This window comes from Neolamprologus multifasciatus, chromosome 23 (assembly GCF_963576455.1).
Source record: "Neolamprologus multifasciatus chromosome 23, fNeoMul1.2, whole genome shotgun sequence".
In the NCBI taxonomy this organism is placed as follows: Eukaryota; Metazoa; Chordata; class Actinopteri; order Cichliformes; family Cichlidae; genus Neolamprologus; species Neolamprologus multifasciatus.
In genome coordinates, this window is record NC_140460.1 from 22,087,104 (window position 1) to 22,105,844 (window position 18,741).

An 18,741-nucleotide genomic window follows, 5' to 3' on the forward strand; every position below is an offset into this window, starting at 1 on the left:
CTGGCCCAGCCTCGCCCGTCTACCTGTTCATCTGGCAGTTTTCTTCAGATATGACTGCACAAGACAGGAGAAGAGTGAGTGTTTGTGCTCACACATGCATGATAAGACGTGCCTGTTTGCGTGTGTCTGGCATTCTCTGCTTGACTTCACGTGTGTCCATGCGTACGCTTGCACCGCCACAAATAGGTTTTTGTGCGACTGTCAAAGAGCCGCTGCTCCGTCCAGCCCATTGAGCAACAAATTAGGGCCGCGAAGCAAAGTTGTCTCCAGTCTAAGCTTTGTTGTTTTTCCCCTTACTCGCTTTGCTCATCGGGTGTTCATAATCAACGTTAACAAATCAGCAGGGCATCCATTGTTCTCCCTGCCCAGCCATCTTGAAAATGGCCCCAATTACTGAGGACACCAAGGCAACGTGTCAGTTATGAGTGAACAAGATTGCATTTGATTTGGACGCGTTACAAGACGTAGGTACTGATGTTGCACACTTCGGAACATTTACAAAGCCAGCACCTGTTTTTGGTTTTTTTTAACAATATATTGTGAATGTCAAAGAGCTTCTAGAAGGAAGTTTCTCCACCTGGCAGTCATTTCGGTAGTGCTTCTGGGCTCTTATTTTAAATCCACTGTCAAAATGAATATGGAAAGAGCTTTTCTGTTATCATCAGGGCATAAAAACTGTATAAAGCCACCAGTCTGATGTGACAGAAATAACTTCGGTATTCTTCCTGAAAAAAATTGGCTTTTGAAGCTTTTTCAGGTCACGCTTCTTCTACGCATGCTCGCCATTAAACAACTCTATGACTTCATTAAGAGGTCAGTCAGTATTGCTGACGTCCCACCATTCATAATGAAAAACCCCATGTATTCATCTTTTATTCACATGTTACTGTCAAAACGAGAAGATAAAAATATCTTGAGCGACCCCTCGTTTCTTTATGTTTTGCTGCTTCAAAACAGCTTTCTTGTAATTTTTGTTGGGTATCAAAGTTTTTCTTTGGACATCAGCTGCTTTTTCACTCATTTTGAGTCCAGACCTGACTATCTAAGGAAACTGTGGAACACAGGCAACCATATCAGTCTTGGATTGGCCTCCCCAGAGCCTGGATCTCATCATTATTGAAGCAGTGTGGAATCATGTTGACAGAGAACAGAACAAAAGGCAGAAACATCCAAAGAAGAGCTTTGAATGTCCTTCAAGAAGCCTGGAGAACTATTCCTGAAGACTACTTAAAGACATGACAAGAAAGCTGCCTAAGAGAGTTCAGACTGTGCTGAAGAATAAAAGTGGTCACACCAAATATTGACTTTCAAGCTCGTTATGATTGTACAAACTCTGTTTTTGCCTTATTTACTGTATTTACATGTGCGTTTTCAAATGTTTCAATAAAACACTGCACCTCTTTCCCATTCCCTTGCAAAATATAAAGACATGAGAGGCAGCTCAAGACTTTTGCACAGCAGTGGATGCCACCAAATAGTTATAAATGTCATGAAACTATACTCCAGCTAAGTTGGTTATTTGCTGTTTGTTGCCATTTTTGCATTTACGGGATTCTGTCATATGTTTCTATTAAGGTTTCCACTGAGCACATCTCTCTTTCTTATAAGGTCTCTGGCGTTTACAGCTTCTACATTTAAAACGTAGTCAGCATCATTGACTCAGTGGCCATGAATATCAACAATTCAATGTTCTCTAACAACAAATCTGTAGTGACATCACTGTCACATGAGTGCTCACAGTTTGGGAAATTTTACACTGAGAAATGTTGAGTTTTGTTTTTGGACTCTGACAGGCAGATCGTCTGTGCCAAAAAATTGACATCTCTGAAATGCTGTAAAAGCCGACTTGGAGTCTCCATCTCTTTGAGTCATGTATATGAGAAGTGCTAACAATGAATGATTGAGTCTAAATGTCTGCTTGGATGTGCAGTTAATGACAATGACAATTATGACAATAATTTTATGTTAGTGCTGACATTTGCCGCATCACCGATCTCAGACTGCTTCAGTCTTGAAATTTAAAATGATGAATGACTTCATGAGAGGATTCGCAGTCAACTCTTTCTCTCTCTGTCTCAGGGAATGATGTACCTGGAGGAGAGGAGGCTGGTCCACAGGGACCTGGCAGCTCGGAACGTGCTGGTAAAGTCTCCCAATCACATCAAGATCACCGACTTCGGCCTGGCCCGACTGCTGGACGGCGACGAGAAAGAATACAACGCAGACGGGGGAAAGGTCGGTGTAAGTGGAAGAGTGTTAATCTTTATGTGTGTACAGCGCAATTTCACATGCGGGACAATTGATATGAAAGTACTAAAACTACAAGACTTGTGACAGGGAAAACTGAAAACTTTTCACAATAATATACATTAAATTCAGTTCATTTCAATTCAGTTTAATTTATATAAACTTGTCTCACTTTATCTGAGAAAAATCACAGTAACTGTTGACTCGAGGCGCTTTATATTGTAAGGTAAAGATCCTACAAGAATACAGAGAAATCCCAAACAATCAAACAAACCACTACAAGCAATCACTTGGTGATGGTGGGAAGGAAAAACTCCCTTTTAACAGGAAGAAACCTCCGGCAGAACCAGGCTCAATGAGAGGCAGCCATCTGCCATTGGTTGGAGGTGATGGGAACAAGAAGAGAGCCAATAGTAACTAATGACGTGATTATTTTGGATCATTATTACTGATTCATTGATGTCTTTAATGTTGCAGCTGTTGATGACTTTAATTATATGTTGCTGAGTAGCTTGATGTACAATGATACAATTTATCTGCTAAATGTTAAGTAAAAAAATAAATGGCATTTAGTAGAAAAGAGTGGCCTTGTTGCAGAAAGTAGTGAAAACATATTAATGCTTAAACAATGCAAAAGTGCATCACACCTTCAGTACTTCAGTAAAGTACTTTAGTGTACACAGTCTCATTTCCTACTGTTCCTTTCCAGGCTCTCAACCAGTGGTATTAACAGTACTCTAGTGCAGCGGCTGCCCTGGCCTTGTCCACCATATTGTCCTGTAAATTTACATATTTGCACAGTAAACAGTTACAATAGCCCATAATACACTACAACCACCTACTCTAAAAAGTAAGTAAAAAAAATGTTACTATTTTCATTATATAATTATATGTAATTAGTTTTTAAAGTGTTTGAATTGATGATATTTGTTACATTTCTTTTTTCCATCCTTAGTTATATTTCTAGCTCCACACTGGCCTTGTTAGCACAGCCTGATTAGTTTCATCATACATCTGTGCGCAGCTCTTGTATATTAAAATACAAGCACTTAGAGCACTTACAGCATTAAAAGAAGACAACAGTGGAGCAAATCAGAAACAACCTGACAGCTTCCTTATTACCTCCCGATCAGTGGCTTTACAGTTAAAAAGGAACCAGCTGTGCGATTCTTTAAATATTGATTGGATCATAATTATCTGAGTGCACAAATCAGTAATTAGTCATTCATTACAGATTACTCACTCAGTAACTGTTTTTGTTTTGCTTTAAGGAAGGAAGCACCATACTAGATGCATACTAATACTTCCTTGTTGGATAAGGAATACTTTACCATTAACTACCTTTTCTGTATCACCTTGAGTAAAGATAACTTATTAGTTACTTATTTCCTAGAGACTGTCAATTATTGGTTTTTGTCTGTTCAATCAAATAAGGCAAAGCATTTAAAGATACAGTCATATGAAAAAAAGACACCCCGAGCTTCAAAAAATGACACCTCACAATTCGGTAGCTTGTAGAACCAAAAACTTGACAAAAGGATTTTCAGTCTCTCACATCATTGTGGAGAAAATCTAAATCGTGCTGCCATGTTCTTTTTAAAGAGGAGAAGAAAGGCACTAGTAACACTTGTTCAGTGTTTTTCTACTTCTACTTGGGATGGGTCTCATCTCAGGAACGACGAGTCAACATACAGAGAGGAGGTGCAACAGCTAACGGACTGGTGTAGAGTTAACAACCTGTCTCTGAATGTGGATAACACAAAAGCGATGATTGTTGACTTCAGGAGAGCACGGAGAGATCACTGTCCACTTAACATTGATGGATCATCTCCGGAGGTCATCAAGAGCACCTAATTCCTTGCTGTCCACCTGGCGGAGAACCTCTCCTGGTCCCTCAAGACCCGCTCCATAACCAAGAAGGTTACAGCATCTGTACTTCTTGTGGAAGCTGAGAAAAGCCCATCTCCCTTCATCTATTCTTACCACGTTCTACAGAGGGATTATTGAGAGCATCGTGAGCAGCTGCATCACTGTCTGGTATGGTGACTGCACCGTATCGGATCGCAATACCCTACCACAGATAGTGAGAGCAGCTGAGAAGATCGTTGGAGCCCCTCTCCCCTCCATCGTGGACACTTATAGCACCCGCTCCATCCACAAAGCCACCAGCATCGTGGAGGACCCCACACACCCCTCACACACACTCTTTACCCTGCTGCCCTCTGGAAAGAGGTACCAGGGACCTCACTACCAGACTATGGAACAATTAAAAGTGTTACCATAGAGAGCTTTGAAAACGCCAGTCAAAAGCCGGCTCAGACAGTCAGGGGCTGCATAGCTGTAAAGTAAAGAAGACACAACCTCTGTTACTCTATCATCACTCATTTCAAATGTCAGCACAGCCAGTCACACACACGGCAGAGTTGCAGTGATTCATCTCAGTGTGTTTTTCTTTTGTCAGACAAATAATGATCTTATCGGCGTCAGAGCAATAGTGGAGAATTACTTTTCACGTCACTTAGCAGGTAGTATCCATACCCCGCGATCAAATCACTGTTTTGTGCCCATTCAGCGGAACAAAAACAGACACGCGTGTAAATGAGAACAACAAAATCATAAGTGTGGCGTTGTTTAATCACAGCAGAGGTAACGATGGAGATAAGGAGGAACGTCAGCGGGGTTACAGCACCGTGTTGGCTCCATCTGGCCAGATATTAATTGCCAAGCTTAATTTTGCTGTTTATCAACCCAAAAAAGGGAGAAAAATAAGAAGAAAGGCTGCCGTTTTCATATTTCAGTCATTTGGACGCAAGTAGTTATCTTTACAAGAGCAAAACAAAACAAAAGCACTGTGATTACAGTTTCAAATTTAGAAAAATTAACGCTTTTTGCTTCATGAGCACCTGAAGTAGCATGGACGTACAACAAAAACCCCAAGGAATGTGTTATGTTGAGCACATTTGGTCAGGAAAAACAGTGGTGAACTTTAGCACAATATAATTTAGAAGCACTTCATGCAAACAAATAACGTAGCCGCAGCTCCCAATCAGTTTGTTTTGTTTGGGGAACCAGTCTGCATTAATTAGAATCGCCTTCTCTTTTTCCCCACCCCACTCGAGACTTCCTATGCAAATGTCCTGATCAACTCCCTTTATTAAATTGGCTCATTCATCGCTACACCCATTCAGCTGGAGGCCCGTAGGTAGCCACTGCATCTTGAGTTGGAGCAGTTATCTCTGGACTCGAAAAGGGTGGTGGGAGTGGGAGTGTGGTTGCGGGGTGGGGGTGCAGTATTTTCATAAACCAGGCGAGTTTGATTCAGCTATTCTGAGTGATTGGCTCCATGTTGGTATTCACTGATGCCTGGGGAAAAAAAAGAAAAAGAAAGAAGGGTGGGGGCTGTTGTCAGCACATCTACACGTATGCCATAAAAATAGATGTGCCGTGGGAGATAAATCAACAGAGATGAAAGTGGAGGTGCCATACCACATTTCCAACCTGAAGCAGTTTCATTTCATCCCTTCCTGCTCATTTCCCCAAAGAATGAGTGTGTGTGTGTGTGTGTATGTGTGTGTCTGTCAGGCTACCAAACGAAGGGAGGGGCTGGATTTTAAATGACCTCACATGGAAAAGGACACATAATTGCCTTGCTCAGTAGACATGCTGAAAATCCAGTCAATATGGAAATCACACAGTGGTCGGGATTTGGCGCGACGTCTGCCGTCGTCCTTGTCGGGAATGTCGAGAGATCTGCTGTTATTACTGTTTCGCACCCCTTCCCGCTCTCTTTAGGCTGCTCGGATAAAGTGAGACAAATGGCCGATACAATCTCATTTAGCATCTTAAAAAGCGCACTCGCTATTGATGATTTCTGAGTCCAATCAATCACAATACTTGAGTAATATTGAGCAAAGCAAAACTATGGTTGAAGGCGCTGTCGATTGCTAGCTTTTGAATGCTGGAGTAAAAGAAATGGCTGCTTTTGAGCAAAACAGCATAATGGAAAGTTGTCTGCAATTCAGGTATAAATGGATCAGATGAATGAGAAGCTAATAGTTCAGATTTTAGTTGTTTTATTTTTAATGTCTCTCCTCAGATGCCCATTAAGTGGATGGCTCTGGAGTGCATCCACTACAGGAAGTTCACCCATCAGAGTGACGTGTGGAGCTACGGTGAGTGTATTTCGTGTAGGCGTCAATGTTTCTCGTGCTCCAGCGACCTCAAATCCTGTTTAGTGTATCTGCATTTGCATTTTCACCCACTCCCTGTCCCCTGTCATTCTCTGGGCCCCTTTGTCTCACCTTTCCAATCTTTCTCCGTCTATCTTATTAATATTTTTGTTTTTCTACTCCTCTTCGGCACAACACACTCCAGGAGTGACCATCTGGGAGCTGATGACATTCGGAGGAAAGCCTTACGATGGGATCCCCACGCGAGAAATCCCAGACATCCTGGAAAAAGGCGAGCGCCTGCCCCAGCCGCCAATTTGCACCATAGACGTCTACATGGTCATGGTCAAATGTAAGAACACACACACACACACACACACACATATGTCAGACTTCTTCTTGTGTCTGAAGCAAAGTGATGTGTGGGGTATAATTTTACATATGAAAAGAAATGGCATAGATAAGCTTGCTTCTGATAAACATATCTATAAATAATAACCACATGTGAAAGTCTATTTACGCATTTAGAATTTAGTTTATTGCTGCTTTGCCAATAAACATGGCTTCCCTCCTTTTCATTTTCTTAATATGTATCTGGTGTCAACAGGCCACCAGCTTACAATAAAACTGTCTGAAGCTAAAAGCAATGACATAACAGCAGAACCTGTAATATTTACTAATTAACACGTAAACACACAACAGCATTAAATTTGCTTGGCTCTTGAGAGCTGCAAGTTCTTTGGAAACTAGCATGAAGTTACTAAACTAGAGAAATAGCTCATAACTGATCAGAAACCCACAACTTTTTATTTTTAGATGTAAAGAGTTTGTTTAACCATGCTTTCTCCGCTCTACAAGTTAGGCTTGTAGGTTAATTTGACATGTGAACAGAATGAAGTGAAATTAACACATAGATCCTCCTGATAGAAGAGCGTCAGAAATATTAAAAGTTATATGTGATGGCTTAATCATTCCATGGATCTTATTGGGGTTTGGACACATATCATGGTAGGTATCATCTAGAGATAGCATATAAAAGATGTAAACCTCCATGATATCAGTTACTGGATATGCTACAGTAATATCAGGGAAAACAGTGGATGGAGACCATGGAACGACCAATATTACTGCAGCTGTGTGCAATGAACTTGCAGTCTTGTTTCCTTTGAAAAGCTTGCTTTCAAAAATTGAGACCAGATCTATGATCACTCCCAGTCGGTGGTCATCTCTGAGTTGACTTTGGTGCGTCAAGATTGGCAATAAGATGGAGTCAGTCTGCAACAGAATGGGGTCAAGTTTGCAATTGCATGCAGTCTGGGATAATATGTCAGTTAACTGTGATCTGTTGCTATCTGCTTCACTTTTGCCATCTATGTACTCAGAAATTCACATTAACTACTTAAATTTAGAATCCAGCCTGAAATTAATACGTTTGAAATTAATAAGTCCTCTGCAAACAGTGACGTGTTTGCTAAACAGCCATTTTACTGTTGAATGGCATAGGCCCTAGCTTTTATATCGGAATTTAACTAGAATACAATTAGCGGGCAAACAGCTCGGTCGATTCTCCTACTACAAAGAGACGAGTGTAGAATGACTCAGATTTATTGCAACCTGTTGGAAAGCTATCTGTGTTTATAAATTAGATGGTAATTATGTTTAAACCCTTGCTATTTGGAGTCAGGTTGCCTCCCACCAGGAGAGCTGTGCAATGTGGTCAAAAGTGGTTATAGTAACTCCTTGCAATCAATCAACAAATGCAAAACAGAATAAATGTCACTGATTCAACATATATTCCATTTCCAAGAAGATTGCTGTCTTATTTTTACTCTAATGTGACTGCTGTTTTGAAGCTTTTGGTATTTATAGCATATGAAGCTAATAAGCTAGCAAACTTGGCCAATAGCATGTTTTGCACATTGTGTGATACTGAGTAATGTGCAAATTTTGTCATGCTGAAAACAGATGTGAAACTGTACTACTGGAGTAAATTAACCAACTCCTTGGAGTATGTCTCAGTATGCTGCTATTAATGCTAATGAATGCCAAACAAGATCATCCGCAATCAAAGTAGTCTCACCTCTACAAAAAGCGGATTTTTAAACATGGCTGAGTTATATGAAATGGCACCTACTGTAAAGATGTCATAAATGAAATGAAGAGAGCTTTAGAGACCAAATGCATTTTTGTACCAGCATGTAAACCTGTTTATTTCTGCTCTAAAGTCTATGGGCTCTGTCCTGTTTTTGGAGCCTTCCTCGAGTAGTCATTAGAGGAACTACTGCCTCGGCCCCAAAGTTTGCTGCTTGGTGTTACAAAACTCTAGATCCATATTATATATTAGTATATAGGTTTTAGCAAATTCCATAAAGCAGTCATTCAAATATTGTTGTTGTCTAAGCAACACATAGCAGCATGAAACAATGTTACAGAGTAGCACTCCAATAAAGCACGCCTCCTGGAGAACATGTTCAAATTTATTTTTATGCCATGTTTATTCACTACTGTAATTCGGCTTAAAGTGTCACGCATGAGTTGTAGTTTAATAATAAGACTCAGATGTTTAATATTCATCTGGTGAGATGTTAGTTGGGCTCTGGGGCTTCATTTCAAGGCTAGAAGAAAAGCTGGTATATGGAGAGAAGGAAAGTAGATGAGCTGTGTTGTCATGAAACTGTGATGAGATGCTGGTTTATGGTCTGCAGCATACAGCCCAGCCCTCACTGGGGATAATGCCCACATCCTTGTTGGTGTCATCCTCCATCTGGACAACCACATCTCCCCAAACGCTCCCTCAAGCCAGTACAACTCATCCAAAAATCCGCCTTCTCCCATCCTCCCCAAATTCTCCCATGTCTTTCCCATCTTGCAATCGTTCCCCTGGCTGAATTCTGTACCCTGTTGCTGGTGTCCATGGCTGTGGAGGGACCCTCCCTCCCATATTTCCAGGAAACTGTCCAGACTTGTATGCCAAACCATGCTCTGAGCTGCGCCAGCCATTGGCTAGTTGGCTGTCCATCCACGCACCAGTCTGGTATTCACGCCACCCTGTCTGAACTCAAGTATGTCGGAGTGACTTTTCTGTCACTCAGTCTTCTGTTGTCTGAAAATCCCCCCAAAAATGACCTCACTTCCACTCCTCCCCACTGACTTTCTTGTTTTCCCTCTTTACTTGTGATTCTCAGTTATTTTTAATTATCTAATCTTTTGTACCAGTGTTGTATCTGAATACATTCTTATGGCTGCTTGTAGCGCAGTGAATTTAAGCTTAGTTTACTGTTCCACTCATTGTAATTCACTCTGCAATGAGCTTAAAATGGCAAATGTGTTGAAAGAGAATAATGTGATCCAGCTTAGAGCTTGATATCAAAACATATTCCCATGACAAAAATGTTAATCCAACCGAAATGTCATAATATCTAATAGGTGCCAATGGCTTTTGACAGCACAGAAGCAAACCATGAAAGCCCTGCAGCCATTTAGCCTAATAATGCCAACTTATCCTCTCTTTCCTACTAGTGGAGAAATGTAATTTTTATGTGCTATGCTAATTTGTCTGGACGTGTCTGGACAATAATGTTGTAAATGCTGAGGTCAGAGAGGTTCATTCAGCTTAACAAGCAGCAAAAATGCTTATGTACACCTGATTTATTAGGGTAGATGTCTGATACACAGTACACCACAGAAGCTTTGAATGCTAAAAGTAAAGGGAGAAAGCTTTCAAAGCTGATGAGTTTGAAGTCAGATGTAGTGTGAGTACCCTTTGTCAGTTGCATTTCTGTAGTTTTGCCTCTGTACACCATCAACATATGATCGAACTGCTGAATTTAAGCTACAGTTCACAGGGTTAAACAAAAGTGTTGCTTTAACTGTTTAGGAATTACATTCATTTCTATACATTGTCTCACGTTCCATAACCGGTGTTGGTCAAGTTACTTGAAAATAGTAATTAGTTACTAATTACAGATTACTTTTCCAAGAAAGTAATCCCGTTACTTTACTGGTTACTTATTTTCAAAAGTAATTAGTCACCTTACTACTTAGTTACTTTTTTAAAACATGATAAATTTGTTTAAAATTAAAACCCATTTTCTGCATATTCCAGCATATAAAATATTTCTTTGTGTGTTTACACTCACTCTTTTAAATAGATACAAGTAGAACACAGCAAAAAGTAAATACAATCAAAGATGCAGCGGCACTGTCGCTCTTAAATCTATTTTCACCTGTTTAACAGGAGTGGAAAAGTCGGAGGTTGGCCCAGTCATGTCAGTGGGGGGATCCGGGGGTTTCTCTGTGAATTCCACATTCCTGTGGCAGCGCGCTAGGTGCTTGCTCAGATTTGAAGTTTAATTTTTACGCTGTAGAAAGACGATTTTTCCAGATAGTAATCCCTTACTTTACTTGTTACTCGAAAAAGTGATCGGATTACAGTAACACACTACTTTTAACGTGTTACTGCCCATCCCTGCCCATAAGTAAATGGACAATTGAATGACAAGCAGTTTCGTGGTCAGGAAAGTGCTGTTCCCTCATAATTACATGACAAATTAGAGAACCACCTTATAATTTTACTTTTAATTGAAAGATCACAAATAGCTCTTTCAAACTATATATAATCGTGTAACATTTGTACATTCTTATTTTTATCAATGCTTTCTAATTATGTGTTTCTGCTGCACCACCACTGCTCTCTCCTCGTCATCTCCACCTCATCTTCTTCCTACTCACCACGAACCTCGTTTCCTGAGCTGACATCAGGGCTCTAGCGCATGAAAACATTATTATTTATCCCTAGTATTGTCACTGATACTTATTGTCAGCAGATTAGACTTTTGACCCTCTCACATCCTCACATCGAATGAGTCGATTTGCTAAGTATCAGAGTCCAACAATGTTAGATCCACTTCAAAGAAAGTTTGACATACACCAGCTAACAGAGGCTAACTCCTGCTAACAGCGGCAAAAACAGCAGCACTTACTGATGGAAAAGTTTAGGATATCCTCAACAACTCACCTCAGTATCACTGTCAAAGTAAGCTTCGCTGACTTTCTCAAAGTTTTAAGCCTCCTCCAGAGCAAATAGATGTGGACACTTCTCACTTGGCATATTGACAGCTGAGGTAAACAATAGTTTCTCAAGGCAGAGAATGGGATATTCCACAATGGCCAAGTCAGTGACCTGATCATAACCCAAAAGAGCATACTTCTCAGTTATTAAATGCAAACCTGAAGGCAGAGAGACCCACAAACAAGCAGCAGCTGAAGGCTGCAGTAAAGGCCTGGCAGAGCATCTCAAGGGAGGAAACAGGATTTGCTGATATCCATGCATTCTAGACTTCATGCAGCCACTGACTGCAGCAGACCTTCAGTCACATATTAAAAACAGTCCCTATATTTAAGATTGTATGTCTGATTACTTTTGAACCTCAGAAAAAGAGGAACTATGTATAAAAAGAGCAGTGATTCCTGAACAGTTAAAGCAATACTATCATATTTCACCCAAGTAGTGACCGGATGCTGTAGAACTATCTTTTAAATTCAGTGATTTGTAGTAACAACAAGCACTTTTTTGTTCTTGGTTGTGCATGGTGTGTTTGTCACCCGTAGTCATTGTGCAGCTGACACAAATGTCGTTCCACTTATCCTACTCACTATATTTCACCCTTATTAATGTAGTTTACATTAGTGAGTGGCTGTTTTAACACCATGGAGGAAAACTCATAGAATATGTGATTCTGACTTTATGTGATCCCACACTTAATCAGGGCAGGGCTCCTTGTCTTCTTGTTTTTTGGCATTACCTTTTAATCAGTAATTTTATATTACTGCTTATCATTCCAGCAGGTTTAAATCCACTATTTTTTACCCACCAATTAGCAAAAACAGCACAGCTACTAATGAGATGGGTGACGTCCAGTGAGCATCGTGATCAAAAATAACCCAAACAGGTCAGGCACAGAGTCCAAGTAGCAGGAGAGTCACACTGCCCATTCAGAAGCCGGAAGCAGGCTCAGCAATCGGCCGCATTAATTCTAATTGCATGTTGACTGCGAGCCGTTTGTTTGTGATCTCATGGGCCGTCACACTGCGTGCCCCGCCGCTTCTGCGCCACCCCAATAAAAATGAAATAGAGTTTGATCGCTGGAGTAATTACACCTCATTTAGGTAATGTGCCTGCGTGGGGCGTTACAAGTGGAAATTTGAACAAAGTCAAACAGACGAAGTGACAGCTGAAAGGGTCAGGCTTTATTTAAGAGGAGCTAGATTAAAAGTGGTGCCCAGAATGTAAGAAATGCACATAAGACTGCAGATTTTTAATTCGATAAATGCCGTTAGAGTATAGCAAGGTATATGCAAGTTTTTTGTAACATAAATACATGAAAAAACAAACAATAACATACAATAAACTCCCTACTGGACTGCTGGAGACACCTCACTTTAGCCGTCGATGCTGCGAGTGTGTTATGGAGACGTCGACAGTGAAATCAGCAGCTCTCCTTGCTTACGATCTAATCCGAGCTAAGACACCACCTGGCATTTTACCTTCAGGGGTTTGCTGTGTTTACTGCAGCAGTAGCCTAAAGGCGAGAAATGTGGTTTACAAAGTAAAATTAAAAAAAAGGTTTTTTTTATTACAACCTCTGAGTTGCCCTTGAGCAAAGCAGTAGAATTAAGTCAAAGTGAACGGCACTGTTGCTCATTCAGCATTCCTGAAATAAATGAAGGTTGAAGGTACACAGTGACACAGCTTTCATTGAATGCTTTCTCTTAGATAAACCGTGCACAGATAAAAGTTTAACAAAGCACTACATTATCCAGTACAAAGTGATAGCTGGAAATGTCCCCTTTTACCATTTCTTACTGAAGTGTATTCATGGAGCTGTTGGATTGCACCAAAATGACACGTTTTTTGTTTTTATCCAACTGAAGAAACAGAATATTCACATTTAGTGCGATCTAGCTGAAATTCAATTATTATTATTAAATGGTATTTCATGCAAGAGAGCTAATAAAGACAAATTAAATACTCACAGCTCTCATATTGATGTTTAAAGCGTTTTTGATTGATTCACAATATCAAGTCGTGCACTGAATAACATGCAAGGAAACATTCCACCCTAATCGCTGTCGGTAGATGCCGGTTGCATTCAAACAACACAATGAAAGACACTCATACCCTGACAGTTGGTTATTAATATTATTGCATGGATGTCAGTATAATTTTATTCTACCAAATTAAAAAGAATAACTGGGGAGAGAGAGGGCAACCATCCTGTAAGAAAGTAATGGAACAGAGGGAAGAAGACACATCTAGGGAGAGCAGCGGCTGATGAAGATGGTCAGGCAGGCTGAGATGGAGATTTATGATCTATTCATAAAGCCTGTCTAGCATTTGATCATGTGTTCAGGCTAATATATGAAAACCACCGTGGTTACCTTAGAAACCAGTCGCAACCCTGCCATGCTCATGCATCATCAGTGTCCTCCGGTATTTAGAGACACATCACTGCACCCCTGGCTGTATTCTGTCTTCAGCTGTTTGTCAAATATTATTTTGGTTTGAGCAACACTTTGCAATAAGAGATTCAAAAGTGGGGAAGAGGAACTACTGAGTAAATATGCTTTTACACTGGGGGTAAAGACGTTATTGGCAAGTGTGACGTAAACCTGAAGCATTGAGAAATTATTGAGGACCTCTAATGATAAATCATACAGGAGAGGGTAGCACTAACAAAAAGACAGGAGTCAGAGCGGTGGAAGAGTGGAAAATGCTAAGATTTTTACTGGGAGTGACCAGAATGGTTGCGATTATAAATGAGTACATCAGAAGGACAGCTCAGGGCTCAGAGATAACGTTAGAGAGGCGAGGCTGAGATAGTTTTTATTGGACAAAGGGTGTAGAATATGGAGATGGAGGAAGGTGGGGTACCACAGAGGAGGTTCGTGGATGTAGCGAAGGAGGACATGCAAAGGGTTGGTGTGCCAGAAGAGGTTGATAAAGGTTGGGTAGGATGCGGGCAGATTATCTGCTGTTCCTACACATAAATGGACCAGCCAAAAGAAGAAGAAGAAGGGGAATGTAATAACGACGTAGTCCTAAAGTCATGATGAATGGCTACATAACTACTGATTAATTACTGAGTAACTACTGAGCAAGTATGTGTTTACAATGGAGTGTGGAGGAATGACTGCTAAGGATGACAAAGCAAAGAGAAACTGCTGAGGAACTATAATGATACATCAACTGAGCAGATAAAGAAACAGCAGGTAAAGTAGTTCTGAAGTTATGAGCAACTACTTTGTAACTAGTGAGTAACTGCTGAGTAATATACTTAATTACTTGAGGTAATAAAAAAGAATGACTAAGCAGCAATAAAGAAGCAATTAGTGTTTTGTTCTGCTGTGTTTGATGTAGAGTTTATCGAGAATGAACTCTACATATGAAAAAAAAATGGACCTTTCCGGATTTACGGATGATTATGAACTAATCATTACATAATGATTCACTAATAGTGTGTTTAGCAGCTGGCTCTTAAGTATTTAATAGCCCTGGGTCAAGAGTTATTAGGGAAGTACTAAAGAACAACTCATTAACTGTCAGACTGTTCCTGATTTGTTGTTCCTATTTCTTTAGCAACTATCCCCCTCTTAGAGCAATACACAGGGCTGACAGGAAGCTGCAAATGCAGTAAGAGGCTCAAGAGTAGTCCTTCTGAGAAATGAGCAAAGAAAAAGGAGACAGCTGGGATAAAGGTTAAGGAATTGTAGACAATTAAAAAACTTCTCGCTGTATATTTCTCTGCTTCTGTTTCTAACTCCATGGCATTCTTCCTTTGCCCTCTTTCTCTTCCCCAGGCTGGATGATTGATGCAGACAGCAGGCCGAAGTTCAAAGAGCTGGCCGCCGAGTTCTGCAGAATGGCCCGTGACCCACAGCGATATCTGGTGATTCAGGTGTGTTCTTTGATAATAACTTTCCTTTGTTTCTTTTCTCTGCAAACATTTACATATCGTGCAGACACAAAAGTATTATCGGATGCATCTCTCGCTGCAATCTGTATGCTGCTGGAATTAATTTGGTGCTCGGCAATTAAAACTGTTACACGTGTATAACTCAGGGAGACGACCGTATGAAGCTTCCCAGTCCCAATGACAGCAAGTTCTTCCAGAGCCTGCTGGACGAAGAGGACCTTGATGACTTGATGGATGCCGAGGAGTATCTGGTGCCTCGAGGTTTCAACATGGCCACTCAGTCGTGCACGACCAGGCCTCGTGTTGACCCCAACAGGGTAAGACCACTGACGAACACTGTGTTAAGCGTCATAGATGATCTCCAGCAAAAAACATCTTTAATTTTGTGTACGTGCCTCTTCTCTTTTACTGTCCTATATAAATGCTCAAGGTGGTTAAGAACCTGCAATACACTGATGATTTCCCTCTACTAATAACCTGCCTCCATCATTTCCATCAGTGTGTGTGTCTTAAACCTGGACTCTTTATGCAGTAGCTCCCCAGGCCCCAGGTTTCATTACTCAGGGCGCCATAGGCAAATAACAAGCCGCTATCTTAAAATGCTGGAGTCGTTTACAAATAGACAATGAGCACAGGCTGGGCTGCTTTCTTTGCAGCATGCACCATGCGCTGCTGGCCAGCCCATGGCTCCGCATCTTATACAACTTTAGCCCCACGACCTATCCATTTGCCAGTGGCTCTTTGTTCCCTGACAGCCGCGCACATACGCCAAAAAAACCCACACATGATAATCGAGTCAAAGTCCTACTTGTTTAAGGTCAACAACCAGATCGGCAATTGAAGATCTTTTGATTTTACAATCAGAAGCTGCCGCGTGCCCAAGCAGGGAAGGGTGTATAAATCCATCAGTGAGCTGACTTTGCCGAAGGAAGTTAGTTATTCAGGTTGTGCTGCCTCAGACACAGTCCGATACAGACGGTTATCTTATCTGTGCTGATGTGCTCTTACTCGCTCGCACTTGAAAAGACGAGCCGATAATGACTTGCTTTGAAGAAGGGATGAACAGAGAAGTTTGGAGGAGGAGGATGTTGATTGCAGTAGAGGGAAACCGTAGGAGTAGGTGGACGAATATAACCCCGGGACATTTCCCTCTTTTCTGTTGTGTTTTGTAGATCTGCTTCCCGTAATTGCTGCTGTAGCGCTAGCAGCTGGCAAGAGTGCAGAGAAGTTGGCCTGGATTAAATAGCCTGCGGCAAGCCAACACAGCTCCGCAAGAAGCCCTTTGCTTCATTTGTCATGTTTTGTATACTCTGGTGGGCCTTTTTTTTTTTAGGTTCAGGTGTTTGTATCATAGCTTTGCCTTGCTGCCCCTCACAGTCCCTGGTGGCTGATGACTACACCAGCAGAACTTTGTCTGAGAATTTTACTTCAAAAGGCAGCAGCATGGGTTAAAGCCTCACTGCTTTGCCGCAGGTGGAACAAAAGTTGTGTACACTAGCTTAAACTTTGTTGTTATTAGCTTATTTGCCATAGATATTATATCATCAAAGAGTTAGACAGTACCCAGAGTACCTCAGACCAAAGATATTTACAGCTAAGTTATATCAGAAAGTATCTTAATCAGAATTTCTGGTAGAGAGCAGAATTCATGGTTCCATCAATTACAGCAAGTAATTGAACTGAAGCAGCAAACTGCCACTACATTGTATGGTATGATGTTCTTTTTATGAAGTGCTGTGTTAGTTTTATGCAGATGTAGTGGAACTCAAACCTTCCACAAAGTTCATATGTTGTTTCATCAGTCCACAGAATATTTTCCAAAAATTTGGGACATCATAAAGATGTTTTCTGGTCAGTGTGAGACGTGGTTTTCTCCTTGAACTCTCCCATGGATGCCATTTTTGCCCAGTCTCTGTCTTATTGTTGAATCATGAACTTTGACTGCAGTTCTTTAGATCTTGTTCAGTCCACTTTTGGTAGGCCATTCACTCCTGGGAAGGTTCTATAACCGATTCAATTCCGATTCACAAGGTCCTGATTCGATTTGATTCAATTTTGACTCAGACAGTCAGAAATATTTTAATTCTGATCATTTATCAGTACATATCCATATTTTTTATGTCTATGTATAAAAACAAAGCTGACACTTGAGACTTCATCAGAGGTTTAAGCATCACGGCAGATGCCTTTGTGTCAAAGTAACTGAGGATAAAACGCAGAAAAACATGAAGGAGATTTTCCTGCCCTGGCTTTTTATAGCAGATTCTGCAGTAGAACAAAAACTGAAGCAAACCATGAATCAACCTATGAACGTATTACCTGCTGCTGCTGAAGTGAAGCAGAGCAAAGTTACAGAGGTGTTAACATCTTTCTGTGGAATCTGTTCACCTGCTTTTTAATCGTTTATTGTTTTAACTCTTTGGCAGTTTTTGAAATAGTTTCGTGAGCCTGAGCTGAGATTCTGGCATTTCTGGCAAAATACATTCACATTTAAAAATTGATTCAGAATTTAATGAATCAATATCACATTATTCAAACTAAAATTAATTTGAAACGGAAAATTGATTTTTTTTATACCCACCCCTAATAATGGCTCTCACCGTGGTTCACCAAAGCCTTAGAAATGGTTTTTATAACAATTTCAAGACTGATAGATGTCAGTTTGTTAAATCTTAGCGCGATGAATGGATATTTGAGATACTTTGGCCTACTTCACTTTGCCACACAGGTTCTTGTTAAGTGATTTTTTGATTCAGTAGGTCTGGTAGTAATCAGGCTTGGGTGTGGCTTTTGAAATTGAATGTAACTTTACAAAAACATTTGGTTAATCACAGTTAATTCATGATTTAACAATCAAGCAGAGCAAAATAGCCTTACTTGCACTTCTTTAGCAGAGAATCAGCTGCGTCATAAACTTATTTGCTCCGACTTGGACTTCATGGCCCCTCTTGAACTCATGCTATGCTCAGTTTTTCTTATCTTAACCCCAATCCCTGCCTCTCTTTACTGCAGAATCAATTTGGCTATCGAGATGGTGGTCCAAATGCTGCAGAAGGACCCTTGGCAGGCGCACAAGCTTGTGTGAACCAGGATGCCACAGGTGGCCCGAGCCCAGTCCTGGAGGACCAGCGTTGTAATGGAAGCCTGCATAAGAAGAGCCTGAGCCAGGCTGGGGGGGAAGACAGTGGGGGCCAGAGGTACAGTGCTGACCCAACCATCTTTCTGGGGGAGAGAGCATTGAGAGGGGACACTGATGAGGACGGATACATGATGGCAATGAAGGACAAGAGCTCCTCAGGTACTCATAGTAAAGCCTTATGAGACTGTTGTGGCCACTTGAATCATTTAGA

General features: G+C 40.9%; 1 protein-coding gene across 3 annotated transcripts in view; it reads left to right on the forward strand.

Annotated features, from left to right (window-relative positions):
* Positions 1-18,741, forward strand: part of LOC146491525 (receptor tyrosine-protein kinase erbB-4-like) — a 361,361-nt gene that overhangs the window by 332,907 nt on the left and 9,713 nt on the right. For 2 of the 3 annotated variants that reach the window (XM_085152628.1, XM_085152629.1), the window contains exons 21-26: positions 2,080-2,241; positions 6,344-6,419; positions 6,622-6,768; positions 15,276-15,373; positions 15,538-15,708; positions 18,404-18,689. In XM_085152628.1, the coding sequence (XP_085008754.1) occupies positions 2,080-2,241; positions 6,344-6,419; positions 6,622-6,768; positions 15,276-15,373; positions 15,538-15,708; positions 18,404-18,689 (940 nt within the window). The remainder of the gene's footprint in view (positions 1-2,079; positions 2,242-6,343; positions 6,420-6,621; positions 6,769-15,275; positions 15,374-15,537; positions 15,709-18,403; positions 18,690-18,741) is intronic. The other variant, XM_085152630.1, reaches the window with a different exon arrangement.